The sequence below is a fragment of the Aptenodytes patagonicus genome, chromosome 5 (genome assembly GCF_965638725.1).
Source record: "Aptenodytes patagonicus chromosome 5, bAptPat1.pri.cur, whole genome shotgun sequence".
NCBI classification, from domain to species: domain Eukaryota; kingdom Metazoa; phylum Chordata; class Aves; order Sphenisciformes; family Spheniscidae; genus Aptenodytes; species Aptenodytes patagonicus.
The window spans coordinates 67,640,005-67,660,490 of NC_134953.1; the positions used below are offsets into that span (position 1 = coordinate 67,640,005).

Sequence of the window (20,486 nt, forward strand, 5' to 3'; positions counted from 1 at the left end):
CCCTACTCCTTTTCAGAACCATTTTTTTTCCTCCAATTCCAGCACTTTGGCTTCTCCACGCTTGAGGCACAGCACTTGCTCCTGGCAGGGAAACAGCATCGATCAATCCCCAGCAGAAACGCTTACCCGCCAAGATGAGCAGAAACAGAATGATATACTCCATTTCTCTGCAGATACAGAGGAAATTCCCACAGCACCTGAGCATGGCAAGATAAAGACATAAACCAGCACTAAAGGCCAGAATTTTTTTTTCTGCCATCAAACTTGTTGTTGTTTCCAAGGTCTAAGCATTAAAAAGAATACAAGTAGAAACTGATATAAACTGGTATTCAGCATATCCTCCCAAAGAAATTCCTTGGTGTGTTTGTGTGTTATTTTATAGCTGGGGGTAAGTTTAACAAATTATGTTGAAGACTTGCTTAATGAAACAACCCTAATAAATGTCTAGGGCTGTAGAAACTAAGAACCTTTGGAAGTTTATAAGTAGAAGGGGAGGGCAGGGAAGGAGGGAGAGAAAGAGAGAAAACGAGCCCCACAGTGGACATAAATTGCCTTAAAAAGAGATTAGAAGGAATAAAGACCACCATAAAAGCCTTGCACACGTCTTTAGCAAACACTGTTAGGTTGCTTACCACGTTTCATAAAGACAGACATAAAAACTTGAGGTAAATACTATTTCTTATCAGCATCTATCACCACCAAAACAGCAGTTTGTAATATTTGATTTAAATGTGTCTTTTTACTGGATATATTCTGGATTATAATTATTTTTCATGTTTCTTATGCCTCCGTGTTCCTTTTCCGTTCATATACAGACTTTAAAAGTATATTTGATACAGATGTTTGAAAGCAGGAAAGAATTAATAAAAATAACTTGCATCTGAAACTAAAAACTGGTTTAGCAAATTTAGTTTGCTGAGGAAATTACTCTTTTCAAATTTAGATATACTGTGGGAAAGCAATATTTTCTTTTTAGAAAATTTTACGTTTAGCTATCTAGGGTAATAGGCATCTAAATAATCAGGCATTCCTCTTAATGTCACCCTGCATACAATTCCCCCATCTGTTTTACATGCCTGCTCACTCTCTGCTGATTATTTCAAGATTAGACTGCAAGATCTCCAAGGGCAAAGCCATCATTTACGGTGTGCTTGTGTTCCCTTCCGCTAATATGGAAGCGGAGTCGCTAATCAACAGACTTCACAGGCTCCATCCCACCATTCATTCTCTTCAGCTTCTACCCAAGACCTTCTTTAGGTGACAAAATTCCTCATGCTTTTCTGCCAAAAATACTGAGACATCTAACTCCACTCCTTTTCCTTAGTACAAACAAGCATAGCAACTGTTGTTGTCCATGCCTACAATCAGTTCCTGCAGAAAAATAGAGACTACTAATACTGACCCAGGCAAATATGAAGCAATGAGAGTCGGATAAAGTTAGAAGCATTGTCAGGAAGAGCTTGCCCTTCTCCATTCAGTAATGACAAATACCCTAGCTAATCCACAGTCTAAAACCTTTCTAACTTAACAATCAACCAAAGCAATCACGTAGCAAGCAGTAATAATCAAGTCTTTATTCTACTACTGGCTGGCTGGAAAATAATGACTTCCTCCCCAAATATGATCTTTTTACAGTAGTAGATGCACCCCAACCTCCAGACTAGCACACAGAAAAATGCTGAGTGGCTGTATATTTCTATATAATACAATTGCTACTGAACTGCTACAAAGGCTGGAGTTTGTGCAGAAAATGGATGCACCTCTTGAGGGTTTCTGGCTGCAAGCCAGATACTTCATCCTTCTGTCAATTCCTGCTTCTGCTCCTGTCGGTGAACAAAAGTCAATGAATGACAGTCAATGAATCAGGACCTAGCTACATCCATAACTATCCCTACTCATTAGCTACAGCACAACAGCTTTTCAGAATAAATTTTATTTTCAGAATTTATTTTTGCTTATGAGGTTCACTGTTAAGCTGATTCAAGCAGAGGAAAAGCCTCCAGAAGAACTGGGAACTGCCTATGCTCCGTATTTAAGTGCACATCGTTAGGCCACCCTTTTTGACAGAATGGTTGAACAAATTTATACATATTATATGTGTATTTTTAACATATATATACACACATGCATATTATAATTATTCCCTTTCTTGATATGACTTTCTCTAATTCCTGATTCGAAGACTAAGAGTGGATTGTTTTAAATCAGGTAAGCACTCTGATACTGGGATATGCAAATCATGTACATCAGCTCCACAAGAGCCTTTTCAGTAAACCTATATGCTTAACAGTACGGCATCAAATATACACAAGCCACAATGCACCACTGACTTCTTAAATAGTTAAACTTTTCAAACAACAAGAAATCATTTGGTAGAATTGACTACAGAATCTGTAATTCCAGAAACTGCAATCAAATAATCAAGTAGATAACACAGGCAACTAACTGAAGACATTTCAATTCTTCATAGATTTTCAGTCTCGCTAGTAGAGACTGAAGCAACCTTGTGCTTAAAATTTATGGCCTGGATCTTCTTGACACAGGTTGCTAAATTTCTTCACATAATGATGGCTTAAAAGGCACTTAACTTGTGGAAGAAAACTAAAGTGAAGTAATGAAAACTGAAGGTGTTAAGTCAATATAGAAATAAAACATTCAGTCATTCTGTTTAGTTACTACTAAATAAAACACTACACATTTGAAGCACTTCATTTGTATCTCAGATATTTCAAATGTAAATACATGAGTAGTTTTGCGTCATACCCACCTCCACGCTTGAACAAGGGAAAGGAATATCTCTGGCATCCTCAATTTCAATTCCAAAAGTTTTGTACAAAAATATCTAAGTTACATTAAACAAAAAACTTACTAGTAACTCACTGCTCCACCATTTGTTCAAAGAACCTTCACAATCTTCAAATCATGAACACCACCTTTCTTAAAAATCTATCAAATACAGTTAAGCTAGCCTTTAAGGCACACCAGTTAAAAAAAAAAAAAAATCGGCCAGTGTTTCATGTTCTTTAAATAACTCCCTGACTGGTTTACCATTGTCATATGAACTAAACAAAAAGGTCTGGTCATGCCCCATTTAAAAAAAGAAGGCCTTTTGATCCGATGTATTGTTCAGCCCTGAATCACTGGTGCTACACAGCATTTTCCAAACACTGTTTCTTATACAAAGGGGATAGCTTACATTGAAAGACTGAAAATCATTTCTCATTAGAACCAGAAACCTGAGGAAGAAAGGTTATATGCTTTTGTGAGCTTCGTGTCTGTAGTCTACAAGCTTTGGGAAACAATTTTAAATCATAACGCAATAGTAGGCAGTACAAAAGCTTTTTCTTTTATATAATGCAATCAATAATGCAATTTCTTCCACCATAAATCTGTAATCATAGCAAAAGCTAAGCTCTCATAATATCATTAACACACAAGTTAGTTCACTAAAATTCTTTAAACATCATAATGTATTAAAAAAAATTGCTATTTGTTTAAACCACATTTTTAAAAGCCTACTTTTCCCAACATTTGCTACTTTGTCGAAATATCTCTATTACACTGCTCCGCAAACACCTGACCTGCATGACCCAGGAGCTGTGTACTTAGACTTCTGTCAACAGACTGTTTGAAGAGCAGTGATCAAAGTTGTCCATATCACATAAATAATCAGTGACTTCTGTGGAGTCACTTCAGCCATGTCCGTGCAAGCAACACTCAACACCACAGCTACTTCCATATCACGATCAGCTCCAGCTGATAATTAGAAGTAAGCTTACACTACTACTACTTTTCCTACTACACTTAAGGAAATGAATAGAGGCCTCAGTCTCTGAGAAATGCAAGCTAGCTGTTTCCAAGTGCATCACAGACTCTTGAAAATGCTAACAGAGAAACCAGAGTATCTGCCCATTTAAATGATTTCCACAATTGAACTGCTATATATGTTCAAGACAAACCAAGTGATGAATAAAGAATAATTATACTTACAAGCTTCCTCTTCTGGGGAGACTGAGCTCCTTCTGGAAAAAAAAAAAAAAAAGAATGAAAACCTTGAGTTAATTTTACTTGTTATTATATATTACTGATTTATTCATCAATAAATGACTGAGGCAAAATTAATAATAAGCTGACCATTTCTGAACACATGCTCAGTGTATAACCGTGCACAGCACTGCTACGCATAAGAGGTGAATCTGCACACATTCATAGCACAGTAGTCTGGGGTACAAAAGTTACTCACTTTGCCTGAATAATCATTGTCTTTGCAGTCCCAAAATCATAAGCACTCAACAAAGCAAATATAACTTTGAAATTCAAGCCTGAACATAGATAAGGCAGGAATTAATTCTGTCCTACATACCTCATCAGCATCATACCCGAACCACTTCCAGAAGTGTGGTACACAATATGCCTAGCATCTGCTGCATGTATGTTCTCACATCCTCACCAAAAGGAAAAATTAATGCAACAGGGTGGCTTTTGGGTTTTTTCAGACGTACACATTACTTGTGTTATATATTATCAGAAAAAATCCAAGGCCAATGAAATGCAACTCCCTCTTAAAAGCAGCATTTTGCACCTAAGCAGCAAAAGCAAAGGAAAAGGGGGAATTTTAAGGTTTTTATTTAAGTAAATAGACCACGAGCATCCACAAGGCACAGACAGCGATGACAGCATCATGAGACAACAACCAGCCGCGTGTGTTTTGTTTTTTAACGTCCATCCCAGCACACCCGTCCTTCCCCCTGCCGGGGTGGCCGGGCCCTGCGCTTCCGCAGGGCGCCACTAGGTGGGAGCCGGCTCCCGCCCGCCGCTGCCCGCCCGCAGCCCCCGGCCCCACCCGCCGCTGCTGCCGGGCCCCGGCCCCGCCGCAGCCCCCGGCCCAGCCCGCCGCGCTCCTCGGCCGGACAGCGCAGCGCGGAAGCTGGGGACGAAGAGGGGGGATCGAAGGCAAAAATCACCCGCGCCTTTCCCTTCCTAACGCGAAGAAAACGCCAAAAACGTCGTTCCAGACTGGCAGGACGGCGCCGGGCCAAGCCAACGCCTGCCCTGCCCGACGCGGCGGTGCGGGACGGGGCAAGAGGACAAGACCTTCGAAACGTGTTCGCGCTGACCTGGGCTGCTTCGCTTCAGCTTCTCACAACAAAATGGGAAGTGGCAACATAGCCAATTTCAATTTCTGACTTCCAGAATACTGATCTACGTGCAGTATTTTTCATCCCCACTAAGAAAGAAAAAAAAAAAAAAAAAAATATCTGTGTTTTCACTGAATATTGAAAAAAGTCAACAGAAAAAAACAAATCCATAAAATCTGGTAGCCTCTTTTCCATATTTAGTTATGGGGTACATGCTGACTTAAACGATTAACAATGTTATTGACAAACTGTCAATGACTGGTCAGTTAAGTAATACATTGGATATTACTTAGTAAAGTTTTTCAAAGATACCAAAAAGTTACAGCTACTAGGAAAAAAAAAAAAAAAAAAAAAAAAAAAAAACACCAAACAAAAAACCCACCACCACCTCAAACATTAAATCTTAAACATGCTGTTATTATTTTCAAGTGTGAGTTCTCTGCAATTTGAAATTTCATTACAGTTTAACAGCACTGAGCAAATTTCATGTGTGAATTATCACAAGGCTGACAGCTTACAGCATCAAGAAATAAATTCCCGTCATCAGACAAACTTGTCAAGATCTAGTCAAAACATTTCAAGTATATAAGATAATAAATCATTAGCATCTATAACAGGTTGTGTGTTTTATGTTCTAAAAAGGTACTTCTTCCACTGTCATTTGTTAGAAAGAATTAAAGTTTCCAACCGTGAAGTCTACGTAGCAATGACAGCTTTTTGCCACTGCAAATGGATAAATAGGTAAGATATAGTTATTATATATTATATATTATTCTGTTTGTATCTCTTACATCATATGAGCAGATTAATTTAATTTATCCTCTTTAAAGAAGATCTGCTGTAACAAAGGTGCTTAGCAGAGTGTACTTTTCCTATTCAAATGGCGCATTTCCATTTGTTCCAACACAGTCAGCCCCAGAAATTTTCAGAATGAATGAATAAAGCTCTGGAATTTCATGGTACTGGCTGAAAAAGGAAAACAGTGACCTTTAAATCTCTTTTTCTACCTTCTAATTTTTGAGCTTTTAGGGTTCATGTTTACAAGCTTTGCTCTAGTCATTAGGGCTGAAAAGTCACTTAAGGAGAGAACACTTCCTTGCAGCAGTACAGCTCCAGTAATTGTGACTTACAGACATACATCACGGGAATCGTGGTCCAGTAACAGGAGTGGACAAACTTTTTCCTTTCCTCTACTGTACACTTGTTTTACTCACACAGTATTACCTTTAATACTTCCTATAATGTAGCTAATGCAGGATTAAATGCATGCAAGGTTAAAAGAAAGACTGACTTGGGCTTTGCTCCTGAAATCATCCTTTGAAATCTGCGATCAACTGAGTTTCCAAATAAGGAAGGAAAAAAGTACTAGCAGATGACATCTCAATGCAATTGAAATATTATTCTATTCATGTAGCAATTGTTTTCATTCTGCACCTCCACCTTGACAAACACAGTGCAGCTGTGGAATCAATAGGCAGTAGTTCAAATTTAATACCTCTGTGGTCTTGACAACAAAGAGCACAATCAAGGCAATCAATTTTTATACCTGTTGTTCCACTATGCCTCATTTCGTGTTAGTTTTAAAATCCCCTTCAAAAACCCTATCAGCCGTACACCAAGTCATGCCCTGACTCCCGCAGCACTTTTCCTGTCCTCTGGAGAAACGCCAAGCCTGCACCCTCCCAGCTATTCACCCTTTTCTGCTTCTCCAGAGCAGGGCTGATAACAGCACTTCTCACAGTCCTCCAAACCAGAGCAGGAATGGCGGGGCCAATGCAAAAGCATCAGAGCTGGAAGTTACACAACTGCGAGCAGAGTAATTATGAGCTTCGCTTTTCCTGAATCACCAGTGAGTTAGCATGTAAAAAAGTTATAGCCCCGGGAAGAAGAAAGAAAGAAAATGCCTGGAGATGGAAGCAAGGAGGGAGCAGACTGCAGACAGAACTGATGACCTATTTCAGGGCACCTATTTGGGGATGTCCACTGTCAGGCTAACATTGCAGATCTCCAGGGGATAGAGCGGACAATGAAAATGCCTACCAGAGATGGGGGTACACTCACAGGGTGGAGACTCCACTGGGTCTTAAGATGGCTTAACACTTTAATGTGTGCAATGGCACCAACTGAGTTTACATCTAAAAATGATAAGAGTAGTTTCAAACATATGAAGTAGCACTACAAAAACACTGATTAAACAATTATGCAAAACATAAGACAAAAGTCCAACAGCATTTCACAACTACCGTATAAAGGTGAAACTCTACTCAGAATCAGTTTTAGATAGTAAATTATGAGGGAGGTGGTATGATTTCACTGGTTTCCACCCACTCCACAAAGGAGTTTGGCATTACATGTCCATGTATCCTGAAAAAATAAATCATGTTTTAAGAGGTAAGATAAGTAATAAAAGAGTGCTGAGCTGTGACTACTTGGTCTGGAACACTGTTTATAGGGTGCAGCTGTAATCTGTTAAGTAAATATGCTAGTTTATCCTAAAGGGCATTTTTCATTTAAGACCACCCTTCTGATGAGAACGACACATGAACATTCAAGATTTCAGACTGCCTCTTCCAACAGCACATCTGCCTCCCTGAGCACGTGCGCTGCCAACACCATATATATATATATATATATATATATATTACCATTATTACTTCAGCCAGCCCCTATGCCACCTGCTCTCCAGGTCAACAACATAACCCTCAAAATAGAGGCTTACATTTAAGTTTGAGTTATATGAAGTGATAAATAGCGTAAGATTATTTTGAAAGATTGTTGCACATTATTCACACAGAACTTTCAGAAGTGGAAACAAATAACTACTTTCACAAATCCTAAAAAATAAGAAGTGTATTTAATCTTGCAGTACCCAAATGACAGGAACAGACCGTTGTGAAAGTTAATTTTTTGTATCAGTTCCATGTTTCAAGGCATAATTATTAAACATGCAACTTGATCTCTACATGACAAAAGAAGGAGCAGATTTTCAGACAACTAGTCAAAAATAAACCTTGGGAAAGAAATTCAGCATCGTGGAATTTATAAAAAGCTGGTTCAAATACCCTCCTTCAAAAGAGTTCCTTATATTGGTTTCCTTTTGTCTTAGGTTTATCATCTCAGATCATGCAGATATAAAATCAGTTGGAGACCGTAACATGCTACCGTTCAGGTTTCACAATAGGACTGGATCCTTACTGGACCTATCATTTTTGAGGCAGCAAGGAAGCTAGGAGAGAAAATATATTGGCCATTTTAAGCATCACTTTTCTGTTTACATAATACATTGTTTAGTGCATAGATACTGAAAATTTATTCTATTGTGATCTTTTGTATACAGAAACTGCATCTGAAAACAGGAATGTTTCAGGCAGCAAGTGCTGGCTTTTTGCATACGTATATACACACAATATGAAATGGAAATAAAGTCTGGAAATCTAGTTGTTCATTGACCTACAATACAACCCATATCTTTTAAACAGATGTGTTACGTTATAAAAGTGTGAAGAAAACAGGAGCCCATCACTCAAAATTGTCACTTTCTCTCAGTCTTGTAATTTGTCCTTGAATATGTAGCTGCACATATGGCACAGACCCACAGGCAAAGTTGGATGCTAGAGTCTGCACTGATGGCAGCTTAAATGTAGTCTTTTCAAATTAAAGTGAGAACCATCGCTACACTCAGGATGTTCCACATTTTTGCCAGAGCAGACAGCATGATTCCTGAGATTGCCTTTGACCTTGGCTTTCTTGCAAGGTAGCTCACTATCATACCAGTTGGGACAATAGACAAATATTTTTACAGCTGTAACAGTAAATACATTTCAGTTAATAAGTTAATATTTCACAGATGATGAAATTCCACTGACACTCATTGACCTGGTACCATGCACTCATGTTTTAATATTTTGCCTTTGCTAACTATGTTTGCTTTAGGGTATACTACCAACCAGCAGGGGATTAATTAAATCTCTTTCTATACATAACCATTTGCATTACAGAAATGATGTAATGAGGGTTGGAATCTCCAGTTCTGATGGAACATACAACTTGGCCATGCAAGGACAAACTATAATCCATCCATCAGATTAACAGGAAGGAATTTTTCATGGTGATTAAAAAAAAAAAAAACCACCCCACACTAAGCTTCTCTTTCTCCTATCAGAATCTGTCAAGAAAAATAATTTCCTTCTTTTCACTGTATCATTGTAAATGGTTATTAAAAACAGTACTTATCAATTTCTCTCTCTAGAAATGATTACATCTGAACTTGTTTCCCAAACTCATCAGCAAAGAATTTTAAACAGCAACACTAAAACCGTATCTGTATTGAATGTCAGATTAACCTATGGAATATGCTGCAGATATTTTCTATAATTTACTGACTTTTTAGAAACTAAATTCAGGCTCATACTGTTAGATCATCTGCTTAGCTACAGAAATGCTTAAAATACAGAAAATGAATACCCAAGCTCTTGCCAGTATCATTCAAAATACTGAGAGGACACAGAGTTTAATTCCCAGACCTTTCTCCACACTGTACAGAATTTATGCCTGCAATCACACAAATCCTGAATTGCCATGGATATCTTCATCCCAGTGTATCTTCGCATATTCCCAGTACCAGCCAAACTGCCTGGAACTGCCCTTTCCTAAGACATGTCACCTTCATGGTGCCAGAGCCTTCAGGACAATGTGCATGGCACTAGAATAGTTAGCAGTATACCTGTTCACCCAGTGTTACCCTAAAACATACTAGAAGTTCAAAGCAAATTAAATGTATTATTTGGATTAGTTCTCTACCTCAACAGAAGTTATGTGTCAGTAAAAATGTCATTTGCAAAGTACGTTAACATATAAAACCAAATGGGGAAAAAAACCTCAGCTGTTTATCTAACAAGCGACCCTGTTTCTCTAAATAATCAGTTTATATGAGTCTTCAAACCCACAGGTCATGAATCAGCCAATGATGCATTTAATGTTTTTAGCATCTTCCAGCCTTTCTCTTCTCTTCAGCTTAGAAATCCCTTACTAGTCGGGGGGGGGGGGGGGGGGGGAAGCCTTTGGATTTATTTCAAATTGCAGTTACTGCAGAAGAAAATAAAGCTAAAAGCCCTTTAAACTTTAAGCAAAATTCTCAAACACAGCAAATTATTTTCCCTCCCCCACCAGCCCTCCTGCCTGGGTAACACGAAGTTCTTCCTCTGTCGCCAAAGCTAAGGATCCGGGTCACATCTGTGCATTAACCTGTCAAGAATATATGCCTCCAAAAGTCTCCCACTAACCTTTCATATCACTTAACCTCAGGGCTTACCGTAAGATTAAGGGTATTGGTTACTTGACCTAAAATAATTCCAGAATACATCTCAAAACAGAACTCCCACTTTCCTCAGAATATTTTCAGTGCCCACTCCCACATATATATATATATATGTATGTATTTTAGTAAGCTGAAGTGTCTACTCCATATTTTGAACATTACATCATGTTTTCAAGCCCAAAATACAACATTACGCAGTACACCACAGGCCAGACTGAACCCACTCATGGTAACAAACACGACTGAAACCACACATCATGGCTTGGATAGGCAGATGACAATAAAAACGATGCATGCAAATGACATTCCCAAGTGGGTGAATGGAGAGTTGCCCAACCCCAGGAATAAGCCAGCTGCCACAGCTGAGCTACAGATTACGCAAGGAGTAGGCGTCTGCAGCCAAGGGCAGGGTGGTAGACACAGATCCCTCGCTAGCCAGAGCAATGAATGACTTGCAATTCTCCAAGTCTCATTTCCTCCACAGGGTTCATTCCTATCTCTGTTGTTTGGGACTGAGAGCACAGGGTCACTCTAATTTCGTGCTATCAGTCAAGCAGCAGTCTCTTTCTTTTCACAGTAAAGAAAATAGCTAGTTTCATATTTGATCCCAAGCTTTTCAGCTGAGGTTAAACAGCGAATGGTTTCTGAAAACTAAAGACAACGCCTGAGAACACTGGTCACATCAAGAATAGCAGGTACAGTAACTCAGCTGTTCAACCCTTAGATGTCAGCAAACGAATTTACTATCAACTTGATTGTTTTCCTCAAGGCTAAAAAAAACTGTAGCAGCAGCCCTCTTCAAATACACTTGCCAAACTTATTTTTAAATGATATGTAGCACATAAAAGATTATGTTTTGAAGACGTAATTTCATTTGCAGGAAAAAGTAAATTTAAAGATTGCAGCTTAAATTTTGGAACCCTGAGTCCTAGATGTGGCACAGAAGCATAGAAAAAATAGCAAAGTAGAAGAAAAAAGGTGAATTTGCTCTCATAACAATCCATAAATTGCAACAGCAGTAGCTTCAAGATCATTATAACTTATTCCCTGAAATAAACAGTAACAGCTACGCAAAACGTGCTTGTGGATCAACGAAATAAAAAGCAAGATGCTTGGTAGTCCTCTGTAAATAAAAGGCAGGTTATACATTAAAACCTGAGAAGTAACACCCTTAATAAATGCTCCAAATCTTCCTTATAGGTATTATATTTTTGCACAAATTAGCCTAAGGGAGAAGGAATATTGAGAGGAATAAAGTGCACAGCTTAGCTCATTAATCTTTCTCATTACTTAATTCTTAATTCTAATTTTACAAGGCCACGAAGCAGATTACTGATCCACCCTATGTGTGAAACAGCCTGCCCAGCACTGAACAGTCATCCAAAATAATGGGAGCAACTGTTCAAAATTCTCTTTCATTTTGCCAGACTGCACCAGTTTCAGAAATTTAAGTCAAAAGGTCACGTTCTACAAAATTTTGGAAAATGCAGAAAAGAGTGTCATCTCAGAGACATACAGGACTACAGCTGTAATGCTATTGTTAGAAACTGCTCTTAAAATTACTCTGTCTTGACTTGCACCAAAAATTCCTTCAAGACTGGGCATGCAATGATCACAAGGAAACAGTCACAGCTGCTAAAAATGCCAAGAGCATTACAAACAAACAAATCCAGTTTTATTCTCTCCCTTGTTGGCTCATACTAATATTAATCTATTATTAAGTCAGTTGTCATTTCTACTATACATACATCTACTCCTTAAAAGGTTGTTTCTAAAAGAATTGACAGCTGACATCAAGGCTACCTGACCACCAGTTTTATTTATAAAACTCTTTCAACATCCTTTATTGAATTTAAAACTGAATAATCAAGCCCAGCATAATTTTGGTCAGTTTGGGGACCCTTCTAGTTTATCCTACGTAAAAGTTATATAAAACAATGTGCATCTCATGAAAACTCCTGGACCTGCTCACCAGCTCATATCCATTCAGTGCACTGTTAATACATACTGTGAACAAAGATCAAAGTTTACAAAGAAAATTATATTGAAATACATTGGTTGAGAGACAATCTCCAACACTGTAGTCGAACCAAGAAAAGATATGTGGTCAGCTCAATATTAACATCATCAGCTGGCATCTCGCAACAGTCCAAAGGGTTCTGTTTATTCTGTCAGCTTGGTTTCTCATGGACTGCCCAGTTGTACAGTATTTGGAAGCAGAGGCAGAAATTAAGCTTTGGTGGTGGTTTTTGAGAGGCACCCTGCATGTCTCCAATTGCTTTGTCAATGTTAGACTAAGACTTTTGACACATCAACAGAATTTTATCTTTACAATTGTATATTTCTAAACTAATTTAGACAAAAAGAAAATCTGTGTCAGACCAGTCTCCCAAGACGGCTGGATGGCTTGGTAACCCCTGAAATAAGACCAAGTTTCCTAATAGTAAAACTCTGGAAGAAAGTCATAGAGAAGAGCAACTTTTTAGTTCCTCAAAAAGCCTCAACAATGGAGGTGTCTCCCATCCTCTCCTAAAGCTGCAGCAAGTCCACATACAGATCATGTGAAAACACTCTCAGAAATTGAAAGCATAAGCAATCAATTTTAAAGATATTTAGTAATTAGTCCTAAAAGGAATTCCAAGCATATAAAGCTCCCTTGCCTTCATCTAGTTTATGACTGATAGCATCTGTAACCTCACAAGGCATCCATTAACTTCAGTAGTTAATTACATCTGCTCTGACTGGACATTATTTAACAAAACAAGATGATGTAATTTTTCATTGCTTAGCTAGTCTACATGAGGCACTTCAGCTTACCCCTCTCAAATCACTCTTTATCAACAGAAGCAGGGAAGGAGGGACAGCCAAAGGGTGCTCTGATCATTTTTTGCAAAGGAATAGTCAAAGGCCATCATCCACTTAATGAAGAAATCCACATGCTGAGCACCATGTGAAAATTTGGAATAAGCAGATGCCAGCCAGTATTTACATCTTTGGAAGCAGCCAACAGAATTTTAATTTCTCTCTTTGCCCTCAGAAGTAAACGGTCTCTGATACTGCTTATGTCTGCTGGGCTCCAAACTGCAGCCAAACTGAAACATAAATCCTTGACAGAAGCGATGAAAGAAAGGGCTCTGTTGCTTCATTCCCAGATAATAAATATTTTTTACAGCAAAAGCCAATAGCCACAGAAGTTTTACATTTGTATTATGTGTAAAGGAAGAGAGTCATCCCCTGGAAATATAAGGTGGTTACACACCTAGTGTGACATTCAGAGTTATAACACAAAGCATTTCTACAACTGCCTTTTTATAATTAGTTCTGGAAAACAGTATTTTCAGTGAAAAACAAACATTAAATTGAAACATGCTCTCCTATCGTGTCTTTCACACATACTTTTAAACAGGTATTTTATCTGCTTAGCAATATTTAAATTAACTGTAAAGACAAAAAAAAAGGCAATTAAATGGTCCTCCAAATCTTGATGAGGTAGAACTGTAATAACCACCAACCTTACCCTAATTTTAAAATAATAATATTGGACTATCCTAATTTCAAGGGAACAACACTGCCTGTCATGTTCACACGTGGCAAGGCTCTGAAGGTGAAATATAAAATGTGAAACCGCAAAGTGGTGCTAGGCCAAACCCAAGATTAATTTACAGATCAAACTGAGTGTGGTGAAAGGTTTATACTGGTGTATGCAAGACAATCTCCAGGCTTAGAGGAGGTGGAACCTATCTTGGGAAAGCAACATCTATTGCTTTCAAAAGGAAAGGCAGCAGAGCTGGGAACCATAGGCATCTGATGACTGACCTCATCCCTGGGCATATTTTTAAATAACCACATCCAGGCCTGTCTTTCAGGTATATCATAAATTGTGCAAATGTCAAGTGAACTAAGGTTTTTGGATCTCTAAGATTTCTCATATGAAAAAGCATGTGATACATCCAAACATCTTTCACAGATTTATTTCTGAACAACCTTACATTTAATACAGTTGGATAATTCAGACTTACTTGGTGCCAAGAGATCTGTTTCAGAGTAAAGGAAAATTCATCCCCAATTAAAGTACTGGTAAAATACAGGCACTCACTCCCAAAGCACAGATTTGAGAAACTGCAGACTGTACCTAATGACTTTTAGTTCTGATGGGCGATTAGTGTGCTCTGTAATGGACTGACAGAAACAGCTGATTCTATTACAAGGACATGTTTCTGGCTGGGATTTTCTTTCTGTTGCATTTAAATTATAAATATGAACTCTCTAGAAAATATATGAAGACAAAAGATCTTAATCAATCTCTAAAACTTCTGTCTTCTCTCCTTTACCATACTTCAAATTAGACCAAACACTGACTTCATCACCAGGAAAAGCCTCTCGGGTACGCAGGACTGTCTGTACTGTCATTACTCTTCCATACTATCAAGCACAGAGTTCTCCTCATCCTCCATGCCTTTTGGAAGAAACTGCAAGTTTTTTTCATTCAGGTGTTGGTTTCAAAGGCAGATTTTAAGGTATATTCCAGTTTGTACCTATCGGTACAGAAGAAATTTCTTAAGTCTTTGCAAGACTTGCAAATTCATCAAAAATTGTCATTGAACAGTCCTTTTCTCCAAAGAGGATTCGGGAAGGGGCTTTTCCTGAACCTGACAGATCTCACAACAGCTAGTCTAATCAATGTCCTTGTTCACACTTTCAGGTTCAATTCAGTGCATGATTAAAGCATTCAGCTCACAATAGCTTCTAGGTAGTAAAAAAAAAAAAGTCTTTAGTACACTGTTTTTAACTCATTGTCTTTACTGTACTATAGGAGAACTGGAATACCAGAATCTAAGTCCGTGCTTCTCTAATACACATTTCATACAACCTACAAAATACATACTGGAAAGAAAAAGTAGCATGTGAAGCGTTTTAAACCATATTACAGGCAAACTTTTAGTACATCAAAAAAATTAAGTACAAAAGTGGTGCAAGCACCTAAAAAACAGCTGTATACCTCTGCACAAGCTTTCTCACTGTTGTTTTTCAACAGTTTTGTTGCAATTTTCTTTTGCCTATCCCACTCCGCTAACAATCAGCCCCAATTCAATAGCTTTTCCCAGAGTAGAAGTTACAATTTTTATATGCTTGCCACATATGTTAGAGGACATTTTGTACAAAGACTATTTGTTGTAGATGTTAAAAGACTTAATTTTCATGATACTCACTAATGAGAAAAAAATTCTTATAAAAGTTTCACAGAACCTTTTGCATTTTTGTTTGAGGGATCAAATTACAAAGAAAAAGCTAAAGAGAGAAAAGTTTAGTGAACATCTGTGAAGAAATAACCTAAATAGCTTGCAAAGAAAGACTCACGATTTAACTTTCCAATAGCAAACTTCTACCTATATGCTCTTTGGTATGTTAAGTTGTATTCTCCATCAAAATCCTTAGTTTATTTCCTTTAAATGTTTAACTCATTAATCCATATTTAGACATTAACGTTTTCTCTCAGCCAGTGCTGCCACAAGCTGCATGACTCACCAAATTCTCACAAGAGAAGTGCAACTTCAGCAGCCAGAACTAAGGATTAGTAAAAGAATTAAAGTGATCCTGTAAAATCATTCATTGCATACACAAAACCTGAATTAAGTTCATTCATTCTCCTCTAAATTTAAATACTGTGATAACTAATATTTTTCATTTCAATAAAAGTTTAGAAATTGATAAAATATTTCCAACATATTCTGAGGTTTTGGAGGTTTTTTTAGTATTTTCACTTTTTTGTTTCTCACGAAGTAAAAGCGCAAAGAAAAGGAAAGACCGCAATTCCCATTTAAATCATATTCTTGGGGCTAAAACATTACACCAAATTCACCACCACATTTTAAGCATTTCAGTTTACTTAAGAGGAAGGATATACCTTCAGACAGAAACTTTCAGGATCTAAGGGTTTACTTTTAATACGGACTTTGTGTTTGTTGAATTCAGAATTTTAACATCAGAAAGCAAAACCACCATCTAGTCCAGAAATTACAGATGACTGGCTATAGGGGGACTTAAGTAACACACATAAACCCAAAGTAATCCCAGTGCAGCTTCTGGGGTTACTGCAGATTTATATATATGCTAAGTGATATTTTAGACTTAACATGTTAAATGGTCTTTTCTCACTTTGATAAAAAAAAGCACGTCACAGGTAACACTCTTGGGGTTTTTTCACTGTTATTAATTCCCCACTATCTTCTTTAAGTAATGAATTAGACTATGACTTTTTTCTGCCCATCATTTATTTTTATAGAAGTATTTATCTTTGAAACAAATTAAAACATCAGCTTGACATTTATCTAAGAAAAATACTGAGATGGTTCACACAGAGACAAGAACTATCAGAGGTTTGGGGGGAAAAAAAAAACAAACAACAAAAAACACCCTTATCTTCAGGAAAAAAAAAAACAGGTTTTCAGATGTAGTAAGTCCGCTGTCTTACTAGGAGATGAACCCCTGGGAAAGTGCATTGCTTTGTTAACATGGTGTTGGAATATATTTCAGCTGGAGGTAAAGCAACTCAAATCATACTCCCTCCCTCGCCTGAAGCTGTAAGAAGCTAGCCAGCATTTATGCCTAGTCTGCTTAAATTGCAATGTACAACTTGTACAACAACAAAAAAAAAATCAATAGACATTATGCCTACATATTTAAAAATCAATAGACATTATAGATGAATAAATTATTCTTTTCATTTTCCCAATAATTCTAATTGAATATTTATAAGCCTCTCTACCCAAGTTTAACATTAAATGCAGATGTACACAGAGCATTTAAATGTGTACTGGTTCTAGGAAGCAGAATCTGTACTGTAAAACAAACTAGACAGAATTATTTGTAAAATAGCTACTGAAGAGCACTAAACCTTACTTTCAGTCTTAATACTTCAAGTTTTGCTAATTCCATTATACGTAAATAGCATTCCACTGCCTGTTCAGTCCTACAGAGATAATGAACAGGATATAAAACTGATAAAGCAAATGACTGACAAAAAGATAGTATTGCCAAAACAATATAGGGACCTCACTGCACAAATTTCCATTAATTTCAATGGAAAAAGTGGGAAATTAAGTTCATTGCACTGTCTGAAAATCCCCCTCTGTGGTTTCCTTCATAGATTCAGGTATTCCTATCAAGGTACATAAGTCTCTGGAGCCTGAGAAATGCAGGAAGCAAAAAAGGGCTCAAAAAGCCAACAGGCAAATGAACAATGTAATAACAAGATATAGGAAAGGGAAATGAACCTGCCTACAATGCCAGTTAGCTGCTATGTGCAATATTGAGCAACAGAGCAAAGCAGAAGTTACAAGTGCTTCCACATTAATTCGAGAAGCCTGAAAAATAAAACAAAAGTATATTTGGCATCAACCACCCACCCTCTGTAACAGGCATCCCACACACCTACCCACAGGAGGATAACCTATGGGATAGTGTTGTCAGTATCTACTTTTCAGGAATGATGGATTAAGATGTATGGGCAGGGAAATGGCTCTGTACATGAAGTTTACCAGGATAAAAATATTACAGAAGAAAAGCATCATGGAATCTCTTTGGGCAGGAATCCTAGCCTGTAATAGCAAAAAATGCAGTTCCAGGACTGTACTACCAACTCTCATACCAGGACAGTGACAACATACAGAAAACATTAAATAAGGTTAGGGAAGCTGCAAAGTTAGGACAAGTCATGGGAGTGGAAGATTTCTGTTGTCCACACAGACTGGGCCAGTGCCTCATTAGGATAATCAATAGAGAGAATATTTTGGATGTAATAAAATAATTGCTTCCTGGAAGACCAGTCTGAACTCCAAGAATAGATGCTATTTTGGATTTGTCTCCAGTCTTCTACATTCTTTTTAATTTGTAGTGCCCACAGCATGATTCTGTCTTGACTGAGGTACAGCAGTCCTCCTGGGCAGATGCCTTCAGTTCTAAAAGGCTGATCAGCTCCCATCGCACCTAATCCCTTCTTTTTACACCATTATGTCAGCCACACATGGGGGCTGCTAATCTCTTGTCTACCAATTCCCACACATGTAGCTGGCAGGTATTACAGAGAATGTTATCACAGAAATCTTGTATTTCAGTGTCCCGCTTGGCAACCTGAAGTTAGCCTTGAGAGTATCCCTCCTCAAACATCCTACATCAGAAATCCATTTAACTTCATTTACTAACAGAATCTCCCACTATCACAATCAGCTTCCCCTTAACCTTAGGGATCACCTCTGCTGCAGGAGCCTCCTCAGTACATAAGGATACAGTGACATCGCCTGGAAGGTGGGTCTCATCCAAAAGATTGTGTCCGTGCTTCCCAGCAGGTTGTCCTCTTTTTCCGAAATGCACATCCTCAGCAGCAGCACAGAGGCTGCCACAGTTAAGATGGGAGTACCCTATCATGTCTCTGTAGGTATCATCTATGAACCTCTCTAAGTTAGTCCAATTCTGCTACTTTCAGCTTAAAAGAGCAAATCTATTCTTTTAGTGCTGGGAGCTCCTTGAACTGCGTGCACACATTAAAGGCCTGCTCCCTGACTGTATGATCATGTATTTTACGTTCTCTGCAATAACTGGAGCACCCTTCCCTTATACAAGTAAAAATCTAGTGTCTCGTGTTTAAAATGTATTAGGTATTGGAAGCTAATATTAGTTAAGCTTCTCCTTTAAGTAAGTGATTAAGATTACTCTCTTCCCACCCTGTTCTACTTTTATTAAGCAAATTAGAAATAGGTGAGATATATCTAAAAGCATGTTTGGTTTGTTGTTTTGTTGGATTTGTTTGGGGTTTTTTTAAATGCTGACTTGAGGCATTCTCTCTCTTCACTGATGACAGCCAACGTTTTTGTTGTCCCCTGTTCACTGTACAAATTAGAAAATTCTGTTACTTGCACTCCTGCATCTCTGAATGAAGTAAGCATTCTCAGTATCCCATATGCTCAGACAGAAAGCTGGGTAATGTTTTAGGCGTGTGAAACATCTCACGTACAGAAGTAAAAAAAATAAATGCAGATCAGAAGTAGATTATTTTATTATAGCAAAATGTTAGTAGGAGACCTCAAGGTTTTCCATTAATTGCAGCATACAGTACATTAGTAGATACTGCACAAGACCAAACATGCAGATTTTCTGTAAATCCCTGGCAGTGTGAGGAAATTATTAGGTGAGTGGTCAACACAATGCCAGAATCGATATATACACAACTAACTACTCATACACCCACGTAAGGCCAAACCAGCAGTAATTTCAAAAAGGATAGGGGAGAAACTGTGAACAGTTCACTGAAGACAATGTACAGCTGGAGTCTGGAAAAAAAGGCAAACAAGCTGTTAGGCAGCGTCAAGAACAGGATGGAACATAATATGGAAATTATTATAATGCCATTAGCTCAATCAGAAACACATCAGCAGCTATGATGCCATGTCTGGTTCTGGTCATGTCATTCACAAAGACAAATTCCAGACTCCTAGCCGAGACAGCTAGCTACTATTCTTAAAATTCATTTTCCTATGTAATATATACTTGAGCCTGAAACTAGAAAAAAACCTCCAAGCACCAACTTTAAGGAACAAGTTTTCAGAAGAGAGGAAATAACTTCTCCTTCTAAGCCAAAAGAAGAGAGGTAATTTCAAAGGTCTGCAGTGTGACTGCACAGGCATTGAGCAGTGCCTTCCATAGTTCAGCAAGGAGCATCTCCAGTTCGTCTAAAAGAAATGAATATTCAAATGCTGGCAGCCATCAGTCCAGCAAAAGTAGTCTTTGGCTGCAGTGAGGACACAGTCTCTTGGATTCATTGAGTAAAATCAAGTGAGAATTCCCATGAGAGGAAAGCTACTCAGAACAAAGGACAATGCTGGCACAAGAAATGATGCATACAAATGGGTGCATGTAAATGTGCTGGAAATGGAAATTAAAAGTTTCTAATTTTCAGAAGACCACGCTTCTGAAACAGTAGCAATACAGATTATGAAGTATCTACATTCTCTGTGGTCCTAAAGAGATACAGTTGG

The 20,486-nt window shown here is 38.0% G+C and overlaps 1 protein-coding gene across 12 annotated transcripts in view; it reads right to left on the reverse strand.

Moving 5' to 3' along the window:
- The window catches only part of MAST2 (microtubule associated serine/threonine kinase 2), a 196,375-nt gene that overhangs the window by 108,006 nt on the left and 67,883 nt on the right, over positions 1–20,486 (reverse strand). For all 12 annotated transcript variants that reach the window (XM_076340290.1, XM_076340294.1, XM_076340292.1 and 9 more), the window contains one exon: positions 3,991–4,022. In XM_076340290.1, the coding sequence (XP_076196405.1) occupies positions 3,991–4,022 (32 nt within the window). The remainder of the gene's footprint in view (positions 1–3,990; positions 4,023–20,486) is intronic.